Consider the following 25,824-nt stretch of genomic DNA (forward strand, 5'->3'; position numbering starts at 1 on the left):
TCTGCTTTCCAAGCAAACTGCTTTGCAACATAGCTGTGGAGCTTTGTTGCAAGGTGCTTTGGTTGGTGTTCTCGCTAGCTCAGCCTCACTCTGCTTATCTTAATTTCCAGTACTGGCATGAAACTGAAAATTAAAGATGGGAGGTTTCAAACCCCCACCCCACCCCCTCACACGCGCGCATACACATACACAGATCTGTGTGTAGCTATTCCATCTTTAACGGATTTGTTGTGGTAAGAAAAAGCCAAAGATGCAGCAGGGAAATGGTGAGAAAGCACAGGAGGGTCACAAATGGAAGATGATGACATCTGGACCCCCTGTAAAATGCCAAGCTTGAGGTCAGGCGATTGCACACTTAAAGCCACATTCAAGAGATGCTGAAACTTCCATTTCTATGGCACTAATAACAAGAGGTGAGGTAGGCTGGGGGATGGGGGCTTTGTGGTTTTAAGACGTGAAAAAAATCTGTACTTTTCAGTGGCATCGCCATATGCCACTGGAGGAGGAAGGGGGAACTGGGAAAAGGAAACTCCCATTCCTTCTGACCCTGGGTCGCAACAGGTCCTCCAAACAGAGCCAAGTGCTCTGTGTGGTCCCTTTTTTCGACAGGATTCCTCCAAGGGCACAGTGGAGCATGGCGGAAGTGAAGGGATTCAGAGCTATAAAATTCTGACTCTGAGTCAGATGTTTCAAAAAGTGCAAAGTTGGAGGGGGGGGTCTGTTTATTGGGCGTGGGGAGCAGCTTCACCCTCTTACAGATCTCCAGCCAGCCCTGCACTTAAGCAAGTCATTTAAGAGCTGGAGTTGATCCAGAGGTCCTTGTGAAGGAAGGGAGGCAAGATTCCGGTCGGATCAGAGAGCATGGTGAGAGTTTTTCTGGATCGGGGCCAGGAAAGTCGAAGCGCTTACGGATACATTTGCCAAACTTGTTTGACGAGAGGCCTTGTCAAAGGCCTTCAGGAAAGTGGAACGTGCCCCTGACAGGTAATGGCAGATCTTGTTTTTTCTGTCGTTCCCTGTAATAGCAGACAGGATAGCCCTGTGCCCATCAGCGGGAAGCATGGCAAGGCGCAGGCGAGGTGGGAAGGCAGCCAGAGCTCAGCGGGGGGGCACATATTTTGCATGCAGAAGGTCTGAGGTTTGATCCTGGCATCTCCAAGTTAAAAAAGGGGTTGAGTCATCGGCAGTGGGACAAACCATTCTCAGCCAGAGTCCCTGGATTGCTGCTGGGGTTGTCAACCTCTTTCAGCCCGAGGGCCCGATGTGGTTATGGCGAAGCTCGGGGGGAGGGGCACATTCCAGTGCGCAAGGGGGTGGAGACAAAAGCAACAGGGGCGGGGCCAAAATGCCAGCATATTTTAGCTGAAAGCGGGCCTGAAGTTCGGCATCCCTGGTGTGGACAAAACTGGGCTGGATAAACCAAATGGTCTGACATGATATAATATTTATTTATTACATTTTTACACCACCCAGTACATATAGATACCTCTATAAGGCACCTTCCTATGTTCCTTCATTGTCAGGAGACTGTCTAGGTATGCAGAAAAATACTGTGGTTTTTTTAATGAATAGAACACAAAAAACACCACAATAGGAAACCCATGGGACGCCTGCAGCCTAGAGGAGGTGGCCTTGTGTGAGACAGACATGCGCACACCCTTGCATGTGCTGTATTGCACAGCTGTGGAGGCTGGTGACTCTGATGTCAGCGGAGTGGTGAATCCGCTCCAGGTTTCTGTCAGAACCGGTCAGAACTCTCAAGGAGCGATCCAAGGTGCGGAGCAAGGCGGGAAGGACTTCTTTACACAGCATGTAGATAAAGTATGGGATTCGCCACCACAAGATGTAGTGATGGCCACCACTTTGGATGGCCTTAAAATTGGACAAATTCATGGAGGATAAGACTACCAGTGACTACTGGTCCCGATGGCTATATGCTACTTCTAGTATCAGAAGCAGGATGCCTACGAAACCAGTTGCACCCATGGGCAGGAGGGTTCTGTTGCGCTCATGTTCTGCTTGTGGGTTCCCGGTCGACAGCTGGTTGCCCACTGTGTGAACAGAGTGCTGGACTGGGTGGGCCCTTGGTGGGATCCAGCAGGGCTCTTCTTATGTTCTTATGTACCTTTGGGGATCCAATCTGATTGCATGCAAATATTCAAACAAAGTATGGATCAAGTATCAGAGACCTGTCTGGAGACTTCCAGGATCAGAGAAGGGCTAACATTCCCTTTTTCAGATTTTCCAAATTTCCAAAAAATTTCCATTTCTTGGCTGTTGCTGTACGTCTAGCACTAGCCAAACGGGCCATCTTTTCTTTTCCTTCCTCACGATCAGAGAATGCACACACGCGCGCGCGCGCGCGCACACACACACACACACACACACACACAGTCTATCAGAGGAGCTCGGCTGGAATAGACCTACAGCCTATGTAGTCCAACATCCAGCTCCCCCAGTACCCAGCTGGATCCCTCCAGAAAGTCTACAGGCAGGGCCCTAAGGCAGTAGAATTTCCATACCCTTTTCCCCCAGTGTCTCACGAATAGACTGCCTCTAAACAAGGAGGTTCTCTATAGCCATCTTGGCCAGCAGCCCATGTGGGATCCCTTCCTTTCTTTGTGACTTTGTCTAATTGCTGCTCCTTTCCTCTCCTGTTCAACCTGCCAGACAGCAGTGGCCCTGTGTCCTACTTTAGGGAGGGCAATCCCCTATTTGAAGGGCTGCCCAGTCCAGGTCCGGTTTAAAGATAAAGAATCAGAAGAAGGCAGAGCAGAGCAGATGCCTTGAAGTTGCCCGTCCATAGGTGCCCTGGTCACCATCATCCCCGTTATGGTGAGATGTACCATATTTCTATTTAAATTGTAGTAACCGGGTTGGATCCAGATTTACGCTGGATCAACTGCACCGAGGCAAGTGGATGTCCCTGACCCCTCCTTCCCCCGGCAGCCCCTCCAGCCACCTGAAAATGCTACACAGTGGGGTGAGCTGTGGAGTGGGCGATGGAGGGGGGATCCCACCAAATTGGGTGGAGGGACCATCCATGAGCAGAGCCTTCCTCTCACCTTCCTCTTCAGGAAGGCAGATCCTGGATCCAACCCACTCTTCCTCAATTTGCATCAATACCTACCGGTTAGCAGATCCAAAACGGTTGCAAAGCTGTGTCCTCTTTGGGGGTTGCTGTGTGTGGGGATGATGTGTAGGTGGCCGGCCTGAATGGGCACACAGAGCCACACTTCTCGTGGCCCACGCCGGTTCGAAAGGCCATCGCCGGGGCAGATCTCTGTCTCGCTTTTATTACCCTGCATAATATTATAGTGTTTCCTGGCTCGATCTCCTAGTGGGAGGGCAAAGGTGTTATTGCCCGGCCTCTTAAATGAAGGTTTTCAAGCACCCCCCTCTCGGGCCTTCAGGTGAACGCCTTCGCCTTTGAAGCTGCCTCTTCAAAGTGAGTGAAAGGGTGCAGCTGGGGTTTGGAACACAATGCCCCCCCCCACCGCATCCTTTGAATGCTCTCCCCACCCCGCCCCCCAGCGCTCGTACAAAGCCAGATCCCGGTTCACACCCAGGAGGGAACGGCTGTGCAAGGTTCGCGCTTGACCGCAAACGAGGGCTGTGCAGCGGAGGGAGGGAGGATAGGAATCACCTCCAGGAGTTCTCCGAGCCACCTAGTGATGGGATGGACAAGGCAAGGGGAGCCATAAACACTCTCCCCCCACCCAGGTTTCTTTTCTCTTTTTTAACCTCCAGGCCTGGGCAATATTCTCCTGCTTTCTGCGCTGTCTTTGTTTCCCATGAGAAAAAAAAAAACCAAGAGCGGAGTTGCATTCACGCCCACCGGACCAAAAGAAATGGCAACTTTGGGGTACCACACAGTGGAGGCTGGTGGCTCCGATGCCAGTGGGGCGGTCGGTGCGTCTGCTCCGGGTTTCAGTCAGAACTCTAAAGGAGCTCTCCAAGGTGCTTCTGCACCTTGGAGAGCTCCTTTAGAGTTCTGACTGAAACCCGGAGCAGACGCACCGACCGCCCCACTGGCATCGGAGCCACCAGCCTCCACTGGTACCACATGTTACTGTCTAAGATCTCATCTCCGCAGGCTGTCTCGACTCAGGATCCTAGGATGGCCAGATGCCCTATTTTACACAGGGCCCTCCTTTGAAGGGCTGTCCTCTCCAGCTCTCATTTAAAGATAAAGAACCGGAAGGACCGATGCCCATCAGCCTGGATCATTGGACCACAGGCTGAGCAGCAACGCAGGTCGCTTGGTCAGTTGTTCCCACTAGGATGAGATGCCTTGTATTTCTATTTAAATTATACTGATTATTTCTAACTACACATCTGTGCATATGCACATGTTATGCAAATCGGTGTCTTCTTTTGTCCTCTTTTTTTGGAGATGCATTTCCTCTTATTATTTTGGGGCGATGTCCAAGTGGCCAAAAATTACTAGCTGACAGTTGAATCGAAGCAAATTGTTTATTATTACGTTGATATCCTGCTTCTTTTCCTCTTGCAAGGAACCCAAGGCAGCTCACGTGGCCCTCCTCCTCTCCAGTTTTATCCTCACAACAATCCTGTGAGGTAGGAGAGGCTGAGAGTCAGTGACTAGCCCAAAATCGCCCAGTGAGCTTCATGGCCGAGTGGGGACTAGAACCCAGACCTCCTGAGTCCCAGTCCAAAGCTCTTAACATATACCACACTGGTTTAGGATGGACTAAGAAGATGTATGCAATTTATGGAACTCACTGCCACAAGATGTGACAGCTGCCTATTGGCTTAGTAGTCCAAGGGCTTGGTCTAAAGTCGCATGGTGTAGCAACCTAGCACAGCTTTCCCAAACCTGGTGCCCTCCAAATGTGTGAGAGTGCAACCACCATCATTCCCAGTCAGCATGGCAAGTTAAGGAGGAGGCCCCCCGGAAACCCTGCATCATGCGCCACTTTCAACTCTGTAGAAGAAAAAGCAAGCAAAATAAATGGATTGCATGGGGCCAGACAAATTCATAGTGTAGTGGTCTATTAGCCATTAGCTCTTCATCCTCTCCTCTTGGGCTTCCTAGAAGCATTGGACAGCTGATCCCTGTTGGAAACTGGTTACTGGGTTAGATAGATGTTTGAGGTCTCCTTTAGGGGTGGGCAACTTGTGGCCCTCCAGATGCTGTTGCACTGCAATTCCCATCAGCCCTAGCCATCAGAAGTGGGCAAGAATCCAACAGGACTCTTCTAATCCTTTGAGAGACAGACACACGCACACATCTATCTATCTGATAGAGAGGGATCTATCTATCCCTCTCTCTCTCTCTCTCTCTCTCTCTCCCCCCCTATCTCCCTATCTCTCTCAAACCAGCACAACTGCTAATTCGTTGACTCAAAACTAGCCCCTTGGGATCTCGATTTTGTATTTGTGATCATTCATTGCACAAAATAGTATTGGCTGCCATGCAGAGAAAGTTGTACCCCTTGATTCCTCGTTAAAATCAATAGGACAGCTAACCCAGGCCCCGTTAATTACACTGTGACAAACGTGTGATAAACTTTCTTTGGTTTGGGGCCAATCTTTGTTTTTTTAAAAATGGATCGTGATATGCGTGAGTTCAGAACATAAGAAGAGCTGTGCTGGATCAGAGCATTCTGTTCACTCACTGGCCAACCAGATACCCCAGTGGGAAGCCCACAAGTCAGATATGAGTGCAACAGCACACTCCAGCCCATGTTCCCCAGCAACTGGTGTACGTAGGTGTACTGCCTCTGACGAGCTAGCACAGAGCCATCTAGCAGCCACTGAGAGCCTTCTCCTCCAGGAATTTGCCTCACCCCTTCCTAACGCCATCCAAGTTGGTGGCCATCACTGCATCTGGTGGAAGTGAATCCCACAGTTTCACTCTGCGCTGTGGGAAGCTGTCCCTCCTCTAATCTGTCCTGAATCTCCCACCCATCAGCTTCATGGGACGACCCCACTGGGTTCTACTGTGGTGAGAGAGGGAGAAAACTGTCTCCCACCCCACTTTCTCCACACCGCGCACCATTCCGTAGACCTCTATCGCGTCTCCCCTCCCTCGCCTTTTTTCTAACCTAAATCCCAGCTGCTGTCACCTTCCCTCAGAGGGGAGATGCTCCAGCCCCTAGATCATTTGGGTTGCCCTTTTCTGCACCTTTCCAGCTCTACAATATCCTTTTTAAGGTGCAGTGGCCAGAACCGTGCGCAATATCCCAAGCGTGGCCGCACAACACCTGACGGTGGTGTGGCTGGTCGGTTCCGTTCGACTCCACCCCTGACCACTCAGCTCTTCCCTTGTCATTGGTTTTAGCAGAACTGCACTAACATTTAAAGAGTTCTCACTGCAATCTTGATGCCTAGGATCTTGGGTTGTTGTTGGTTTTTAATGAACATTGAGAGTTTAGGCTCTGCTCAAATTCCTGGGTGCCGTATTGTGCACTTTTCAATCTGACTGCCGTCCTGCAAAATTCCAAAGCCCTGAGAGATTTTAATGGTGATTTTCTAACGTTAACGCCACCACTCTTGTTGTTAACACTGCACTGGAGTGTTTTAACATGACCGCTGCTGGGATGTGGCCACCTATATGACTCCTCTGGGGGAAGGCGTGCGAGGGGAGAGGAGGGGTGTTTTTTTTTTCATTCATACAGGAGCTGTCCGGAGAGGTGGGGGTTGGGGGGAGGGAAGCACATTGGGGCCATTTCTGCGTTGCTGTGGTGAAACCACATCAGGGCACCAGAGTTATTCTTAGCCCAGCGAGATGCGCGAGAGCATTCCCTCCTGCGTCTCCATCTCTCTTTCTCCGGCTGTTGCTGACCAGATCCCCTTCCAGGAAGGAATGCTTGCCAGATGTTCGCTTGAAATACAGCCCCCCCCCCCGCTGACCGAGCCAGGCTGGATTCAGGGTGGGGGTGGAAGAAAGCAAAATCACAGAATAAAAGACTGCTGGTTTTTTGAGAGCAAGCACGACTCAGCATACCCAGGGCATGGAGCTGATCTGATAAATTCCTGCCAGCGATTGGGGCAGGGGATACAGGGAAATCCCCTGCCCACCGCATTAGATAGAAACAGATCTTTCCCCAGCCGGGCACGCTCCAGATGTGGTAGAGCTGTGGCCCAACATATCTGGCAGGTGCCCAGTTGGAGAAGGCCTGTGCTCTGAGGTCGGTTCCCAGAAATCTGACCTCCCCCCTCGTCCGGGCTGCCTTGGAGGCAGTGCAGAGAAGCCCTGCCCTCCGCGCTCAGAAGAGGAGCGTGGAGTGACTGAAAAGGGGAGGGGCTGGGGGCGTTCCGGGGCGGGGAGAGCGGAGCTGCGCGTACGATACATCCAATGTGTCCTATGGCAGCTTCCTCTCCCAGTCGGGCCCCCCACCGCTAAATAGCCAAAAATGGCTATCTAGCGAAAAAGGGCAAGGCAGGAGTGGCGTGGAGGGAATGCCCCCCCCCATGCCTCTCCTGCCTTGCTTAGGATAGGCGGTCACCTCCGAGTTCAGAGGCAGCCATCCATCTAGTTAGGGTTGCACCCAAAAATGCACAATTGATACCCTGAAATGGCCACGGGGACACACACAAATAACATAAAAGAGATTAAGACCACAGTTGGGTTAAGACAATTTGTCTGTTGGTGTTTGCCCCCCAAAAGCCATTGGAAAGAAGGGTGCTGCGATGCTTGGGAGTTCTAGCTGGCTTCCTGCCCAAAGTGTCTTGGCATTCCAGCAGCTTCCATTTATGGCCCGTCTCTTGCTGAAGCAGAACCCCGTTGATGCTCTCCAGGCTCTGAGTCAACGATGCCGAAATGCTCCCCTTCCCTTCTCCAGGCAGCGATTCTCCCTTGTGCAGGAGCATCAGGGGAGTCCTCAGAATCACCCTGCACAGATCCTCCCCTTTCAAGACGAAGGAAGATCCCGTGTCTTAGGATATAGGCTGCTTCTAGACGGGTGACCCCTAGTGCTAGTCAGTCATTGTGCTTCCACTGTAAGCTGCAAATGGGACTGCGGTTGGTTTTGCACACCATCTGGGATATCACGCCTTCCTGCTGTGTTCCAGCCACTCCAGTGGGTGTGACATAGCCGCTGTGGGTGAGAAAGGAGAAGGTCCAATTTACCTGAGCAGCCATTTGAAGTGCCCAAGGTGGGAAGCACCTTGGAGAGCTCCCTTACAGTTCCGACGGGTTCTGACTGAGACCTGGAGGAGATGCACCGCACCCACTGACATTGGAGTCGCCAGCCTCCACTGTAACATGGCACCCGCTGCAAAGGTTATAGGGAAGGTATGCTGGTAAATTGGACCGTCTCCTTCCTCATCCACAGCAGCTCTGTCGCACCCTCGGGAATGCCTTGAACGCAGGAGGATGAACGACGCCACCCCGCAGATCGGTGGCTTTGCTCTGAAGTTGTCCCTTGGCCTGTGGCAATCGTGCTTCTCCTTTGCCGCCACCTCACCTGTTTAGCAAGAGGCTGTTTTTTTATTTTATGCTTTGGCTCTTCTCTCCCAGGCTTCAGGAGGCCGGGGTGACCTGCTCTGTCTGCAGCATCGGCTCCACTCCATCCTGCAGCCACCCCGTGCCCGAGATGGGCAAACTCAGCGAAGTTCATCCTGGCAACTATATTTTCTATGGTAAGCCTGGTGTGAGATGAGTGAAGCTGTGACATTTGGCAGGGTACAGACCCAGGACCACCGCCGCTCCAGGGCACAGGGGCTCTTTGCTAATTTCTTTGAGCCAAACCCTTCCGCCAAGGCGTCCAGGGTGGCAGCTATATCGCCTTCTCTGCATGGGCGTAGGTCCGTGTGGCATGCTGCAGAATGTGGCAGCACACCCCCACCCCCACCTTAACTGGCATGGACTGCTACTCCCCTATGTCACCAGTTTCCAAGCATCTGGCTCAGTTACTGGGCCACTACTGGGCCACATCCAGAGTGCTCGGTCTTACCTTTAAGGCTGTATGTGGCTGGAGTCCAGATGATCTCAGGGAATCTTTTCTCCTGCATGAGCCTCCCCAGCACTTAAGATCTTGTGATGAGGACCCCTGCTTCAGATTATGGGAAAGCTAGGCTGCCCTTCATCAGAAGCAGGGCCTTCTCCGCTGCATCCCTGATACTACAGAATTCCCTTCCAAAGGAAGTTCCTACAGCCTCCTTTTTTTCTGATAGCATTCTGCAAACAGCTAAAAAAAGGCCTATTTATCCCAGCCGAAACTGAAGTTGACTGTTGCATTCCATGTATTATCGCAGCCTTGAGCGTTCCCCAAGCTGTTGCCCTCCAAATGCATCGGACTACAACTTCCATCCTCTCCAGCCAGCATGGCTGTGCTGGCTCGGGAGGATGGAGGTTGTAGTCCAACACATCTGGAGAGCAACAGGTTGGGGAAGGCTGTGTTATGGCAATTTCTCTGTGTTGTTTCACTTGGGGGGGCGGGGGTTTTTAAGGAAGTATTGCTTGTGCTTGTTGTCATTTTCAAAATTTGTAAACTGCTCTGCTATCTAGGTAGATATACAATGAACAACAGTATACCTGCAATTTTTAAATAAATTAAGTAAATAAATGTATCCTTATGATAGGGATGGGGAACCTCAGGGCCTGCAGGCCAGATGCAGCGCAAGGATTCTCCATTTGCCCACAAGCTTCTTTTGCTGTTATCTCCAATCAGTGATAGGAGATAACAGGGTATTTAAAAACATTTTACCCAGAAGTAACTTGCAAATAATTGAGCTGTGCTTCACAGCCAAGGGAGCTGTTGCAAGAAATGGAGCGCCTGAGTAAACGTGTTCAGAACTGAGCTGTGTTTTGTGTGCTTGGTGGGGAAATATCCAAATTGGTAAGAATTACATCTGGCCCCGTGCACTTTGCTTTCTCTGTCTTGGCCCTGCCCTGTGCCCTTAGCCCTGCCCATTAATGGAATGCAGCCCCTCCCCCCCAGACCCTTCCCAAATTGAAATTTGGGAAGGCCAAAAAAGGCTCACCACCCCTGCCTTACAACAGCCCTCTGAGGTACACTAGGTTGAGAGACAGTGACTGTTAGCTTTGTGACTAGGGTGGATTTGAATCTGTGTCCCCCTGGTCTGAGACCTGTGTTCTCTCTTCTATACCAGGCTGTAGCGGGTGGCCTGCCAGCCATTTTCCAGTGGACTGTTGGGGCCTGCTCCCTGCTTTCTGGATTTCTTGCCAAGAACGCTGGACTCAGGAGACTCTGGCCAGCAGCAGCTCTCTGCAGTGCTGTGCGCTGAGGCCTTTTTTCAGTCCGGGCAGCCGAGATCCAGTTTAACTGGAGATGCTCTGAGTTCAACCTGGGACTTTCTGCATGCAAAGCGAGTGCTCAGCCACGGAGCTGCGGCCTCCGTGGGAATGGTTCCCACTGACAAATCACACATGGAAAAAGTTACTTTGGCATGCCAAATCCACCTGGGGTTTGCTAGAAAGATCCATGAGGCAGGGAGGCCATCAGGAACCCAGCGCTCCGCTTGGCCTTCTTTCCTGCATAATTTATGTAGATTTACCGCTCCATATCCAGCGTAACATGTTCCATGTGTCTCTCTTCCCCCACACAGATCATTCCAAAGAATGCCGGAGGAAGAGGAGGAGGAGGAGGGGAAAAGATGTGGGAATCTGACTTCAGTGGGGAGAGAATCGAAAAGCTGGATTGATTCTGCAAGCAATCAAGGAGGTTGCTTGCCGTGGCCTTTTTTGCTGGCTACAACAGCCCATGATCTGAGTGGTCTCCCTTGCCGTGATTGATTGATTGATTAAATTTCTATACTGCCCCATAGCCAAAGCTCTGTGGGCAGTTCGCAACAATTAAAACCATAAAATATAGGACAATAGAATATAATATAAAAGTTTAGAGTTACAGTATCAAAAATAAAACTAATAACCAAATCGAACCTAGCCACAGTGCAAAGATTTAAAAAACAGTACCAGATTTAAAACAGAAACTGAATGACTAAAATGCCTGGGAAAATATAAAGGTCTTCACCTGGCGCCAAAAAGAGCACAACGTAGGCGCCAGTTGAGCCTCTCTGGAAAGTTAATTCCACAACCGGGGTGCCACAGCAGAAAAGGCCCTCTTCTTGGTAGCCACCCACCCAACTTCCTTTGGTGGGAGCTGCAGGTGCAGGCGATCTGAGAGTTGCCCCAGGATCCTGTACAAAGCGGCGAGGGACCCTAGGGCATACCACTCGAATGGACCAATGCAGCCACTTATGTGGCAAAACATCTTGGGCTGTTTTTGGAGGAAAAGAACTCTGCACATATCCAGAGAGATTCTCCCTCTTGAGCAAGCCTGCAGGGGACATGGTGCTAATAAGCGCACAGGATAAAAGAGTGTCTGGTTTGTGAGGCCATTGTTGGCTTCTAAAAGCAAATTAAGCTGCAGCATATGTGAGATTAAGATCGTAGGAAGAGCCCTGCTGGGTCAGACAAAGGGTCCCTGTAGTCCAGCATTCTGTTCACACTGTGCCCGACCAGCTTTCTATGGGAAACCCACAAGCACGGCATGAGCGCAAGAGCACCCTCCCACCCATGTTCCCCAGCAACTGGTGTACATAGGCTCACTGCCTCTGGTACTGGAGGTAGCATATAGCCATCAGGACTAGTAGCCATTGATTTCCTTTTCCTCCAGGAATTTGTCTAACCCCCTTTTAAATAATCCAAATTGGGGGCCATCACTACATCTTGCGGAAGTGAATTCCAGTTTCACTCTGCACTGTGTGAAGAAGCCCTTCCTTCTGTCTGTCCTGAATCTCCCACCAATCAGCTTTGTGGGGTGACCCCACTGGGTTCTAGTACTATGGGAGAGAGAGAAAAATGTCTCCCTATCCACATATCCCCTTGATTGTTTTGGTGGCCTTCTTCCGCACCTTTTCCAACTCTACAATATCCCCTTTTAGGTGTTGTGACCAGGACTGTACACAGGATTCCACGTGTGGTCGCCCCATAGTTAAGGGCAGATGTTGGTGGCAGATGGTTTTTTCCTTTCCTTGTTGACTTGACCCCTTGTCCCTCTGGCATGGTGGGTGACTGAGAACGCGCCCTTGTCCCTCTCCCTCCACTGTGGTTGCAAGGAGTGTTACGCCTTCTGGTTCTTCCCTGTCATCTCAACTTCTTGCATCCCTCTCTCCTTTCCAGATGTCCAGCAGATGACGATTGGGTCTTGCCAACTGGAGGATATTGCCGTCCGGGTCTTGACGAGGGTGATCGGCCACTATGCCCATCGCAACCAGCTGTTGGTGGACTGCGGTTGGACTGGATTGAGCCTCCATAGCCTTGGCCAACTGCCAACGGGCTATGCTCTGGTGGACGGCCACCCCAACCTCAAGTAAACTAAGCTAGCTTGCAGCCCTAGATTGGGTGTGCATCCAACACGTTTTGATACCTGCTCCATTGGCGTCCTTAAAATGGAGCTATGCTGTCTGGATGCTAAACATCCATCTACTTTGGCAACCTGCTGCCCACAGTGGCCAGCCAGATGCCTTCTGGGAAGCCCACAACAAGGCCATGAAGGAAATGTCTCCTAGCCTGGAGATAGCTAGCTCCCAGGGGATGTCCAGTGTTGCATCTGCAGCCAGTGAGTGGGGCAGAGGTTCCCAAACCTTTCAGGTCAGTGGGGATGTTTGGAATTTTGAGCGAGTCGTCTTTTTTCCTCTTGCAAAGAACCCAGGGAGGCTGACATGATCCTCCTCCTCTCCATTGTATCCTCACAACAACAACCCTGTGAGGTGGGTTGGGCTGAGAGTCTGTGACTGGCCCACAGTCACCCAGTGAGCTTCCAGGGCCGAGTGGGGACTAGAACCCGGATCTCCTGGCTCCCAGTCCAGCACTCTCGCCACTACACCACGCTGGCTACGTCTTGATATCATAAGACCTCTCATATCTGCACTGGCACTGAATTCGGCTTCCTTTGACTCAGAGTTCGGACCTCCCCACCCCCCAAGAAGCACCCGCAGCATGTGCCCGGCGTGCTCTCCAGCCAGTTCTTCTGGGCAGCTTGACATGAGTCAAGACCCGGGTCGAAATGACCCATCCCACAAGCGCCAGAGTAACCTTTCATGCCCAGTTGCCTTGGGGGCTGTTGCTGAGGCAGACGGAAGTGAACATACATGTAATTTGCGGTGCAAAGGTATCATGTGAACTACATACATAAATGATGCAAAGAGTTTATCTGCTGATAGTCCACATGTAACAATAAATCACATCTACAGCATCTCGCCAAGCGATCCACCCAGAGCACTTCAGTCCCTCAGCTGCTGCACCAAGAATTGTTCAGCTAGTCAACCCACCTGTTTCCGGGGGGGACGGGGGGGCGGTAATCACAGGCATGGAAAACAATTTTTATTTAGCTTGCCCAAAGTAGGGATCTGTGAGAAGTTCGCTCTGTCAGGGTTTTAAAAATAGATTTGCCTAGTTTGTACGTTTTGGATCCAAATGTGGACCTGAATGCAGTGTGCGGTCAGAAATCCGTAGCGTTCCACAACGTGCGCACAATTGGAAACGTGCAAAGCAAAATGCAGGCATTTCCAAAATGTGGACAAACACATATTAGTCAGTGGATGCACGTGTCCAAATACTGAGAGCCAGTGTGGTGTAGTGGCAAGAGTGTTGGACTAGGAGCCGGGAGAACCGGGTTCTAGTCCCTACCCGGCCATGGAAGCTCACTGGGTGACTTTGGGCCAGTCACAGACTCTCAGCTCAACCCACCTCACAGGGCTGTTGTTGTGAGGATAAAATGGAGAGGAGGAGGATAATGTAAGCCGCCTTGGGTTTTTCTTGCAAGAGGAAAAAAGGCGGGATATAAATGCAATAAATAAATTAATAAATAATAATAAATAAATAAATAAATGTGTGTACATTTAAAATGCACACAAAAATGATACATACATTATGAAAAATGGATATGGATTTTCATGCGGATTTTTTTTTTAAATTGCAAGCTTCTGCAGAAATGGGCGAAACAGGTTTGGCCTAAAAAAAAACCCAGCTATCTCTGCAAGGTCGAAATAGACAGATCTGTCCATGCCTAACTTAAAGCACTGAGGGGTTCCCTGCCGATGTAAACACATCTGAGATTAGTTGGTTAATTCAGAATCATGGAGCTATTGGAGATAACCAGATGAGCATTCTTCCCCAACTTCATTTAATTTTGTCCCTTGCTGCCCTGGATCAGATCTTTGCAGGTTTGCCCTCTGTGTGTACTGCCCTTTACCCGGAGTTCTGAACTCTGTTAAGAAAACAAGCTAAAGGGAAAAGATGCTTTTTTAAAAGGTGGATTTCCACTATTTTGCACATATGCCTCTCATACAGAGAGCCAGTGGGGTGTAGTGGTTAGAGTGTTGGACTGGGACTCAGGAGATCCAGGTTCTAGTCCCCACTTGGCCATGAAGCTGACTTTGGGCCAGTCACCGTCTCTCAGCCTAACCCACCTCCCAGGGTTGTTGTGAGGATAAAATGGAGCGGAGGAGGACCAAGGAAGCCGCCTTGGGTTCTTTGCAAGAGGAAAAAACCCAGGATATAAATGTAATAATAAAATGCTTATCAATTAATTAGATCCAGTTTGCAGGGGAGGAATGGTGAAGACCCTTGAGATGAGATTATATACTAGCCAGGTTTCAGTCCAGAAACATAAAGCAGCCAGGTTTAGCTTCTGCTAAAAGAAAGGAACAAGGGATCTAGTTGAATGGCATGAGTGCAGGAGCGAACATTCAACCAAGAAAGAAAGAAAGAAAGAAAGAAAGAAAGAAAGAAAGAAAGAAAGTCAGTCAGCATTAAAGATGAGGAGAAAGGACAATGGCTAGGAAGAGAGGGAGGCTGGTGCTTTTTTTGTTCATGACATTTCAGGGCAGCGGGGCGGGGGACAACCAGGAAGTGGAGTGCAAAGAGTAATGGATTCTGGGATGAGGTGTGGATTTCACTAGGCATGTCCAGATTTTGTAAAATCCGTTCCATCTGCATTTCACGGATTGCCTGTTGCCTTTTGTTCAGTCGTCTGCTCATTGACAGAATCAGGAATTCCCTAATTCCTGAACCTGTGCAAATTTGCATTTGCAAAAATGTACAAATCCCCCCAAAAGGTGCATTTCCATGCTTTAGCCAATGAGGGAAATGCACATTTTTGGCCAGTGTTTTTTAAACGTTATGTATTTTTCTAAATTTGTGTAAAATTCCAGAAAGCAAAAAAAAACAGTCCGCAAGTCTGCAGAATCTGTGCGACTTGGGAAAAGCCAGTCCGCTGCAGAATCCACGAGTCAAATTCATAGAAACCTGAACTCATGTGATGCCATTGCAGATTTCTCTGACATCCCTGGATTTCACCCCTCCTCATGGAAACCGCACTAGCGCACTGCGTGAGCAACTGCCACTCTAGTCTCAACCTGATCTAGTACTGCAGAAAGAAACAACCTTCATGGCCATGTATCAGGGGCGTGGAACCTGAAGCCCACAGGCAAAATCCAGCCCGCATCTGATCCCCATCAGGCCCTCCAGGGTTGCCCAGATGCCCACGCCTCCTTCCCCTGGCCCCACCCCCTTTCCCTTGACTGCCGATCATTTGGTGTCCCAGATTTCCCCCTTTTTTCCCTTTCCCCAAAGGCTGAAATGCCTCTCCTAAGGCGTAGTTACTCGTAGTAACAGCGTTCAGCTCAAATATTGTGGCCCCACTCACCAACAGAATGTGGCCCCTGAGAGCTTCTCTGACGCTGAATTCAGCTCTTGGGATGACAGAGGTTCGACACCCTTGCCCTTACCCAGACCAACCCTATGGTGGAGCAAGAGGCAAAACCCGCTGCAGTGGGACCGGCATGAGCTGTGAGGCTGTGGAATTCTGTGGGGGTGGGGGTGGAGGCGTAAAAGCTATTGGAGACCACAAAGCCCATTCCGAATGAACTGTGGTTCCCTCTCCTCCTTCACAGGTTGGTGGGGATGACCCAGGAGCACGGCAGAATCGAACCCATCACAGGGAAGTTGGATTTCGCCATGTTCCCCTTGGGCAGCTTCCTTGCCCTGATTCCCTACCATGTAAGTATGGCTCGAATCACTGCGCACACGTGCCCACACTCGCATACTGGCGAGCTTGCAGGAGCGGAGACTGTCTCTGACCATGGTCAGAGTGCCCTTCCCTCTGCGTTTCCAGCTGCACTATCTCTCTGGTGATCTTTCCTCCATATTACTATCTATCCACACTCGGATAGCCTCCCGGTTGGTTTACCGCAGTGCGTTGCCCACGGGGCTGCCTTTGAAGACTGTTCGGAAACTTCTGCTAGTTCAAACCAGAGCCACTAGTCCAAAATAAAGCTCACTAACAGGGACTGGCCGATACGATCATGTGATGCCATTGGCTTCCCGTTTGTTTCCGAGCCCTGTTGAAACTGTTGGTGTTGACCTTTAAAGCCCTAAGGGTGTGATCCTATGCATGTTTAAACAGATAAAGGTCCTACAACTCCCAGCATTCCCCAGCCAGCACTGTAGGACTTTTTCTGTCTAAACATGCATAGGATTGTGCTTTAAAAGGTTTTGGATCAGGGTATCTAAAGGAGCGTCTCCTCCCATATGTACCTGCCCTGTCCCTCAGGTCATCTTCAGAGGCCTTCCTCCAGGTGCCCCTACCGAAGGAAGCCAGGCAGGTGGCTGCAAGAGAGAGGCCTTCTGAGCTGTGTGGCAACCACTTACGCAGTGCCCTCTTTAAAGAGGTTTGTCTGGCACTTAAACTGTTATCCTTTTGGTGCCAGGCATTTTCTTCTTTTCTTCCAAGCATTTCAGAGACCAAGGTCTAGATTTTTATGGCTGTTCTTATATACTTTTCTCTGTTCCTGTGCTGTTTGTTGTTTTGTATTCTTTTAAACATTTTCTTTGTGTTTTATATTTTTAATGGTTTGGATTGCATTTTAGGCTTTTATCTGTTTGTAATTGGACACGACTGAACAACAACAACAACAATTTACCCAAAGAATGTTTGTTATTGGGCGTATTAAAAATTTAATTTGGGCACAATCCTATGGGGATAGGCGGCCGCCTCTGAACTCGGAGGCAACCACCTAACCAACGCAGGGCAGGAGAAGCACAGAGGGGATCGTTCCCTTGGCGCTTCTCCTGCCCTGCATTTGTGGCTAGACGGCCGATTTCGGCTGCCTAGCTGCAGGAAGGCAGAGCGGGGGAGGAGGCTGCCAGATGACACATAGGATGTGTTGTACTGGCATTTCCGCCTTCCCTGCCCCGGAACACCCCATTTTGGCCACTCTGCACTCCTCTTCCGAGCACAGAGCGCGAGGCCGTTCCACGCTGCCTGAGAGGCAGCACAAAAGTGGGAGGGAGTCAGTTCTCCAGGAACCAAGCTCAGAGTGCGGGCTCCGAGGTCAGTTCCCGGAAACCCACATATCCTATGACCGTCTAGTTGCTGACCAGCGGCCATAGGATTGCTCCTTTAATAAATAAAATAAGTGTCCCACACAGCTCTTGATTCACCCCTCTGTATCCGTGGCAGGCCTGTGCAACAGCTGCCATGCACCCGCTTTACTACGTCCACAGCAAGGGCCAGGTGGTGGCAACCTGGAAGCCAGTCAGAGGCTGGTAGGAAGACGAGGTGAGCAGAGCCTGCAGAAGGACAGCTTGACCAGGAAGAGGTTGCTGAAGATCGATCGGCCTGGTCTGTATGCCCAGGCAGTGCAAGGGGTGACTTGAGCGCTGCACTGCCCACATGGATGTAGTGCAATAAACCTATGCTCGCATTAAGTTTTTGTGTATGTCTTTTTTTAGAAAACTGTTTAATTGACATCATTTATCACAAAAGAGCAAATAAACTCTTAATACAGCCAAATGTGTTAGGCTGTGACCTCCATTCTCCCTGTGCTGGCTGGGCATAGTGGGAGTTGTAGTCTGGCCATGCTTGCTGGAGCCACATTCCCTCTCAGCATTCCCCACCTGTAGGGAGAGATAAGAGAAGGGAGGAAATGAGGGCTCTCAATGTGAAGGAAAGCCCCAAGAGCACCCTCTAAAGAACATGCATTGTTAATGCGTTTAATGCACAAATGATAACAGAGCAATCGTTATCCATGCCTGGCAAAATTCAGTCAACGACGGCAGAAGTGAACAGAACGCATCATTTGAGATGCACAGAGATCGTCTGTCCTTAGGGATGGAAGTCCACTGTGAACCATCAGGGGTGCTAAGAGTTCACCTGCTGATAGTCAACACAGAACCATAAACAGGGTCCCAAGTGATTCTCACGCGGTGGTTCCATTCCACAGGTGCCATGCAGGGAATTGCTCAATGGCAGGCCGGTCACATCCCCCGTCCCCCATGGGCTTAATCATGATTGTAAAAGACTATTTTGATGGGGATCCTGTTGCATGCATTTGCTGTATGAAGTGGCTGATGTTCCACCCAAATGTTGCTCTCTGTGGATTAACCCTGTGAAAAGTATTAGAAAGATTCAGCTTTGAGAACTTCAGATTCAGCTTTGAAGGGTTAAATTTGCCAGTTTGGGTATGGCGGGAGCAGTCCTCTAAAACTGGAGCCTTGCACCATCGTCTTTGATGCTCATTGGCAAACCTGAGGCAAAGGTGGCATAACAGTAAAATGTTTAACAGTGATATGTTTGTTTTAGGGGTAAGTAGCTACGAGTGCAATTCTGTGGTTCCTGGGCGGGTGTCCCAGGAGCCATAGGATGTAGGGTGGTTATGTGTCCCCTTTTACACAGCACGGTCCTCCCTTCGAAGGGCTGTCCAGTCTGAAGATATAGAAGAACCATCACAATTGTTGCCCATCAATAGGTAGCACATGAACAGCAGACTGAACAGGTAGGCACACAGGTCACCTGGTCACAGCCTTCCTCACCATGGTGAGATGGACTCTGCATTTCTTTTTAAATTGGAATAACGGTTTCTAAATTTGCATCTATATGTGTAAATCAGCATGTGCAAATTTTATTGGCATCCTCTTTTGTCCTCTTTTCTGGTGCTGAATTTCCTCTTTGGGGGGTGATTTGGAAGTGGTCACTCTAACAGGATGCTGTGGATCTTCCTCTCTACGGGTGGTGAGGGAGGTCTGCCCACGGAATGGGACATTTGCTGCAGAAGTCTTCCCTTGACCAGTGGTGGAAAGTTCCACCACCTGTGCTCTGTGGGCACCAGGCAGGCAGAGAGAGAGAGAGAGATTTGCCATCACCTGGTCCTTTTAACTGGATATGGTCCGCCTTGAACTTGGGATCTTTTGCCTGCAAATTAGGTGCTTGACCACTGAGTCCCATCAGTCTCCTTCTTGAAGAAAGGACTGTTCAGGTATGGATGGTGAAAACAAACAAGGGACTCCCCTAGCACTGGGGGAATATAAAACGCTGGACATTGTTTGGAGTTAGGCACATAAGGTGTTTGGGATGTGTTTCTGACTCCCAGCGAAGAGAATGATCTCCAAACTCCAGAATCCATATTAGTGTAATACCTTGATTAGGTCAACCAAAAGATCACAAAAACTGCAAGCTCTGGAGATCTTTTTGTGATCTAGAGATTACACTAATACGGATTTTGATTTTTTTTTTTCCTTTACAGTCAACACAGCTACCTTCGGTTTTGATTTTTGAGGTCTACAAACTAGAATTGTACTTGGGGCTCACAGGTGTAAGCATTAGATTTATATATAAGAAAATGCACACTACACAAGTAAATGATGCCTTGCCAGGCAGAAACGTTCTGTATAATTCAAAAGCTTGCCTCTGTCTTGTAAAAGATACTGCTTTTTCCTAATCTTTGGTGGCTTCCATACTGAGAAAATGATCTGGAGCCAAACCAGGCCATGATCTTGCTACAAAACATCTTGCAGCCTTTGGCTTTGTGGGCTTGGAAACAAATCCCATCCACAGCCCCACCCACAACCAACACCCTTCTTAACAGGCAGCACCAAAAAGATTAGGAGTGAGTCAGGGGTCCAGAAGAGTAATAATAATCAAAAGATCCCAGGACTTGAAAGGGATCCAGCCCGTAGATCATAAAATTCTATTGCCCCCTCCTTCTCAGTGGGGGGAGCTTGATTATACAGTGCCCCTCTCTGATCTCTTGCAATGACCCCTTTGAAGTTTTTCACTCTTTTCCATTGTTTCCCCTCTCTGCATCCTGGAAAAGAAAACCATTTGTTAATTCTGCAGGCAAACCTAAGGGGTGGACGTTGTAGCATGCAGGTAACTGTGAAACAGCCGGGAGATGGAGAGAGAGAGAGAGGTGGGTGTGTAAAGGATAATTTTTTTAAGGCCCTGTGAAACATAAGAAAGTGCCTTATACTAGCAAATTCATTGCAAATGTACAAAATGGGAAAAACAAGTATTGGGGGGGGGGGTACCAGTGAAGTAACATATCAGCCAAGAGGTGCTCACCAGGTTCCTTTGCAAAAACTGATGTCATTTTTATTCCCAGCAAAAGCTCCCAATGCTACACAGAAAGAAAGATGGATGTCCCAGGCAGAATGGGTGTGGACCTTTAAGGGTATGCAGGGCTAGTGAAACTCCAAATTTTCACTGATGAGGCAGATTGCTCCTGCTCGAAAGGCACTGCACAAAAATCCTATTGCATAGCATGGTCCACTTTCTTCCTCCCTCACCAGCAGAATTTAGGAGCTGAATGCGCTTTACTATCTTAGGCTGCAGGCACAAGGCTACTCAAGAACCTACAATGGTTCTGCCTGGCCTTCTGCCTTCACTAAGCCTCAGAGCAAGTTGGTATCTGCCGTATCAAGTATCTTCCTTGACACTTTGCTTCATTATTCTATACAGAAAGGAAAGCATGGCATATTTTAGCACAGGGGTGGGCAACAAAACCAGACATTTGTGTTTACTTCCGACATCAGAAATAGCAATATTCAAAAACCAGTGGCGAAACACTTCACCCTCCTAGGACACTCTCTCACTGGTGTTAAAGTGGCCATAGTGGAGCAAAGAAACCTCAGAAGGAGATTAGAGGAAGAGACTGCTGAGTTAGAATTCATCACCAGGTTTAATTCTATTGTCAGAGGCTTGAATCAGGATAAAGGAATTTTTATCACACTACGGGTGCAATCCTATGCATGTTTAGTCAGAAAAAACTCCTACAAGTTCCAGCATGCCCCAGCCAGCATGGCTGGCTAGGGCATGCTGGGAGTTGTAGGACATGTTTCTGTCTAAACATGCATAGGATTGCACCCGTAGTGTGTTATTTGGCTTACCTACTGCCAGGCTGTTTGTGTTAGCAGTAACAACTACCCTGTGAATGACCACTGTTAATAATGTAACTGCCACTGTCTACTTTCTGCATTTAATTTCCTTCTGACCTCCCTGTGTTTACAATTCCCCCCCCCCTCTCTCTCACACACACACACACCCCCCATACGTACTTTATATAAACCGGAAACTCTCCATAATAATCCATGCATCTGATAAATGGGCCATAATCCACAAAAACCTATGCCAGAATAAAGTTTTAGGTCTTTAAGGTGCCACAAGACTGTTTATTTTATTTTTAAAAATATTAACTTCCTTGCAGATTGACCACTTTCTAGTGTGGGAACATGGAGGATGTTCTGTTTTGCCATAATAAAGAGATGACACATGGTAACAAATGCCACACGTGTTTGTGCCCCATTCAGTCAAAGCTGTCAGCGGTCACATGCTTCCCCAGGTCACTTAAATGAAAGAGCCACATTTCTAAGGTCTGTTGTTCAGAGATTATTTTATTATTTTTAATCTCTGCTTCCCATCTTACATCCTACGTGGATTGTCATTTGTAATGTGTTATGTGAAATAAAAGGGTTTTTTTAAGGAAAAGAAACAACATACATAATATAACAAAATTATTGAAGAAACCAAGGAACTCACTAATTATAAATGCTGGGCTATCACCGATATGATTGTGGAACAACTAGAGTAAATCGGCCAGGTAAAAGTTCACTGTCTAATGAAAGAATGAAAATACAAGTTATATAGCATCTAGGGGGGCGGGGGGATTAGAAAAAAATATTGGTGGCTATACTTGGTTGGAATTTGATCAAAGGTTTGAAGAGCTTCACCACAGGAAAAAAAATGGAAACCATGGTGCGATAATATCTTTTTTAAAATTAGACGTACATGTTTTTTAATCAAGGAAACACCTCTGACTTGCAGCTGTCAAGATGATGAAATGAGCACGTCTTGAAAGAGCTGTGCTTTGTAGAAGTGGAGAAACAAAAGAATGGGGGCTTTAATTCAGGGGTGCAGAACCTCTTTCAGCCCGAGGGCTGAATTCTATTTCGGAGAAGCTCTCGGGGGCCACATTCCAGGGGTGGGTAGGACCGAAAGGGGCGGGGCCAAAGGCAAAGGGGCAAGGCAAAATACCAGGAATACCGGCATATTTTCGCTTAGGGCGCCTGCTTCCTGCCAGTAGCAAAGCCTCAAAAGGCAGCTCCGCTTTTCAGAATGGGGAAAAAACTGCAGGAAGCCACCAAAAGATTAGTAGTTGGGGGAAAGGGGCAGGGCCAGTGGGAGGGGGCATGGCCATCTGGGGAACCACAGAAGGCCAGACTGGGACCACAAGAGGGCCAGATTTTGCCCCCGGGCCTGAGGCGTTAAGAGCAGGCGTGCTGGACGACATCATTCTGGTGTCTGAGGCCGAAAATCCGAATGGCACCCTTTACCCTTCTCATGAATTCACTTGGCGCCCAGTGCCAGTCGGACGTTCTCCCCTGGTCTTACGCAGCTCCTGTTCCTTTCAAGTGCAAGAGAATGTCCAGCTGTGCAAGTGCAAGAGAATGTCCAGCTGGGCCCTGTCGGCCAGAGCACCCCATCTCTCACACTGCCAGGTGGCCTCTTTTACAGAGGATCGTCCTCTATTTGAAGGGTTGCCAGAGGACTGCCCTCTTTTTTGAAAGTGTTCTCTGTTTGAAGGGCTGTCCAGCCCAGGCCCGGTTTAAGGATAAAGAACCCTCAGAAGCAAGAGCTGGGCCTTGGAGTTGCCCAACAACAGCACCTGGAGAGAAGGCCGCAGAAGGCGCACAGGTCACCTGGTCACAGTCTTTCCCACGATGGCGAGATGTACCGTATTTCTATTTATAATACTGATTTCTAAATTTGCATCTATACATATAAATTAGCATGCCAAAACAAAACAAATGGCCACCAGTAACACATCCAGGTTATAAATTTATAGATTATTTTTAATGTATAGGTTTAAATATATAGAGATGATTTTAAAATGTGAAACGTTTCAGTATAAAACACCAACTTCAATCATTGACTGAAGTTGTGTTTTATACCAACGTTTTAAAATCTGTGTATACAGACAGACAGACAGACAGACATTTTAAAATCTATACATTTATAAACTGGAAATGCTACCAGTGGTCACGTGTTTTGTTTTGGAGTGCTGTATCGTGCGCATCTCATCACCTGTATATCGGTTAAATTAGCATATGCAAAATTTATGCCAATCAGGGTCCCCTTTTAAGAGCCCCCAAAACTCCACGCCCGAGACACACCTGCTTTCTGCGAATGTCAGACCCCTAACCAGCTTGGACATAAAGTTCTCTCGGCAAGATTGCCTTGAGGTGGGGATGTGGAGGTGCAGTGCGAAGCAGAGAATTGGGGGTCGCGGCGGGGGGGGGGGGCTTTGCCTTCTTCCTGCTCTTTAAAGCCCAGCTGGGATGCCAGCAAGATCAAAGGCGCTGGCCTCCTACCACTACCATTCATCTGGCAGAGTTAATATACCCCTTGGCCTGTGTGGATTCCACAAGGCAGGAGGGAAAAGATTAGAGAGAGAAAACACACACACAAATACAAACCTTTTAAAAAGCGCGGGGTGGGGAAGATTTTTTTAAAAAGGCCCATCTTTAGAAATGAGTGGTATTTTGAACACAGACCTGCCATACAACCAGCTTGCTTGGTGCCCTGAAATTACCCGCCCACGCTCCCTGTGGCATGGTTTCCTCCTGGCCCAGGAAGGACAAGGCTCTGGGTTTCCCTGCTCTCCTCCAACAGCACCAATTTGACCATAATTGATCACAACACCTCATGAGTCAGCTAAAGGGTAATTGTGTGTTTTGTTTTTGAAACTTTTAAGGGCTTTAACCGTTGCTCCCACCTCACTGGGCAGCAGAGTCTGAAGCGGGAAAAATGGGTAGGTAGTGTTTTTTTTCATGCAAGTGCTTGTAAAAGCCGCAGACCGCGAGCCAGATCTCCGAGGCGGCAACTCCCCCGGGGCTTTCCATCCACGGAAGGGCCACCTCTCCACGAGGATGCCCGCAGTAACAACGACGCCAGCATCCCGGCCGCTGCAGCTGTCTCCTCTGCCCGGGGCGTGGGCTGCATTGCCTCTAGCAACAGCATGCGGGCGCTCCCAGGTGCTCTCAGGCGCTGTTTCTATACTCCAGGAGTGCTGAATCTCAGCCAAATTCAGCCCTGCCTGAGGTCCCAACCCCCCCCATTCCCCAAAAGGCCACGCCCCTTCCCTGGCCCCACCCCTTTCCCCTGACTGCCAATCACTTGGTGGTTTCCTGGCTTTTGGTCGGATTTCCCCCCCCACTCCAAAAGGTCGCAATGCCCCTCTAAAGCTTCGTGCCTGGCAGGAAGAGCTTTAGGCTAAAGCATGCTGGCATGTGGGGAATCTTGCTCCTGTCCCTTTGGGCTTTGGCTGCATCCCCCTTTTGCCTTCAGCCACCTCCCACCACTGGAATGCCCCCTGATTCGCCCCGAGAGCTTCTCCAAAACTGAATTTGGCCCTTGGACTGAAAGAGCTTGAGAACCCCTGGTATCTATAGCCCTCCGCTGCCGCCCCCCGTGGCGGTCAAATGCAGACAGGCACAATATGCGCACTTAGGGCGGCTCTTTTTCAAGCTGCTGCCACGATGGCACAAACTGCGGCAACTGTGCTGTGCACACAGCCCCTCTCTCTCCGCACCAGGGAGGTTCCAAATCATCCAGATATCTGCTCTGCATCAGCATCCCCCAACTAGGTGCCTGGCACAAGGTCTCTCACCACCAGAGGCCAGAGGGAAGACCCACATTTGCTGTCCCCGCTGCCACCACGATTCTGCAATTCCCCCTCATCCCGCACCCCCAACCCCCCCCATCCTGCACCCCCCCTTACCTTCACCACTGCCGTCCCCACCACAACAGCCCTGTGGAGGGCTGCAGCCAGAAGAAGCGGCCGCAGGGCTCTCATGACCCCTTGTGGGAGCTTGCCTGGGCCTCGCAAGAATGTGTGGGGCTCTCGCGGGTCTTGGGAGAGCTCCGCACCTGCTTTTTCCAGCTGCACATGTGGAGGGAAGGAGAGGGCGAGAGAGCGGGGTGCTGCTCTAGAGAGCCCCACCAGCTGCTCTCTGGCTGGAGAGCACCTGCTGGAAGTGGCGGGGAAGCAGAGCGGCACCATTTGCCGCTCCTCCCGCTCCACCACCCGATGCTAGCGCCTCACCCCGCTCCGTGGTGGGCCGGCCCTCGTGCCTGGTGGCAGCCCTGTGTGCTCCTGAAGATGGCTGGAAAACAAGAAGCTGCCTTAGACTGAGCCAGACCGTTGATCCATCTCGCCCAGTCTGGTCGACACTGACTGGCAGCGAGGGCTCTGCAAGGTTTCAGGCAGGGGCTGGGCGCTGCTGGGGGACACTAGTTGCATGCGGAGCGCACAGCTGATATCCACGAAATGCAAACCTGTTAGAAGAGGGTCCTGGCCAGTCATGTGGCTTGCTTAATCTGTCTTCAGATCCGTATCTCACAACTTTGCCCAAGGATGCTGAATTTTGACATTCGGGGGGCCATCCCGGGGGAAGAGGCAGGTAGGAGCTGGCATGTTATTTGAAACAAGTACATTTTCCTGTAGCAGAAGGAATCACTGTTTTGACAGTTGGCTGTCACCAACTTGCAT

At 49.7% G+C, this 25,824-nt stretch overlaps 1 protein-coding gene across 6 annotated transcripts in view; it reads left to right on the plus strand.

Annotated features, from left to right (window-relative positions):
* Window positions 1-17,789, plus strand: part of LOC146345265 (D-serine dehydratase-like) — a 36,676-nt gene extending 18,887 nt beyond the window's left edge. For all 6 annotated transcript variants that reach the window (XM_084859508.1, XM_084859504.1, XM_084859507.1 and 3 more), the window contains exons 6-9: window positions 8,489-8,610; window positions 12,116-12,305; window positions 15,892-15,997; window positions 17,460-17,789. In XM_084859508.1, the coding sequence (XP_084715634.1) occupies window positions 8,489-8,610; window positions 12,116-12,305; window positions 15,892-15,997; window positions 17,460-17,549 (508 nt within the window). In that variant the 3' untranslated portion in view covers window positions 17,550-17,789. The remainder of the gene's footprint in view (window positions 1-8,488; window positions 8,611-12,115; window positions 12,306-15,891; window positions 15,998-17,459) is intronic.
* The last annotated feature ends 8,035 nt before the right edge of the window (window positions 17,790-25,824 follow it).

Source organism: Heloderma suspectum, chromosome 5, assembly GCF_057233095.1.
Source record: "Heloderma suspectum isolate Gila_16-S chromosome 5, 16-S_ref, whole genome shotgun sequence".
Taxonomy (NCBI): Eukaryota; Metazoa; Chordata; class Lepidosauria; order Squamata; family Helodermatidae; genus Heloderma; species Heloderma suspectum.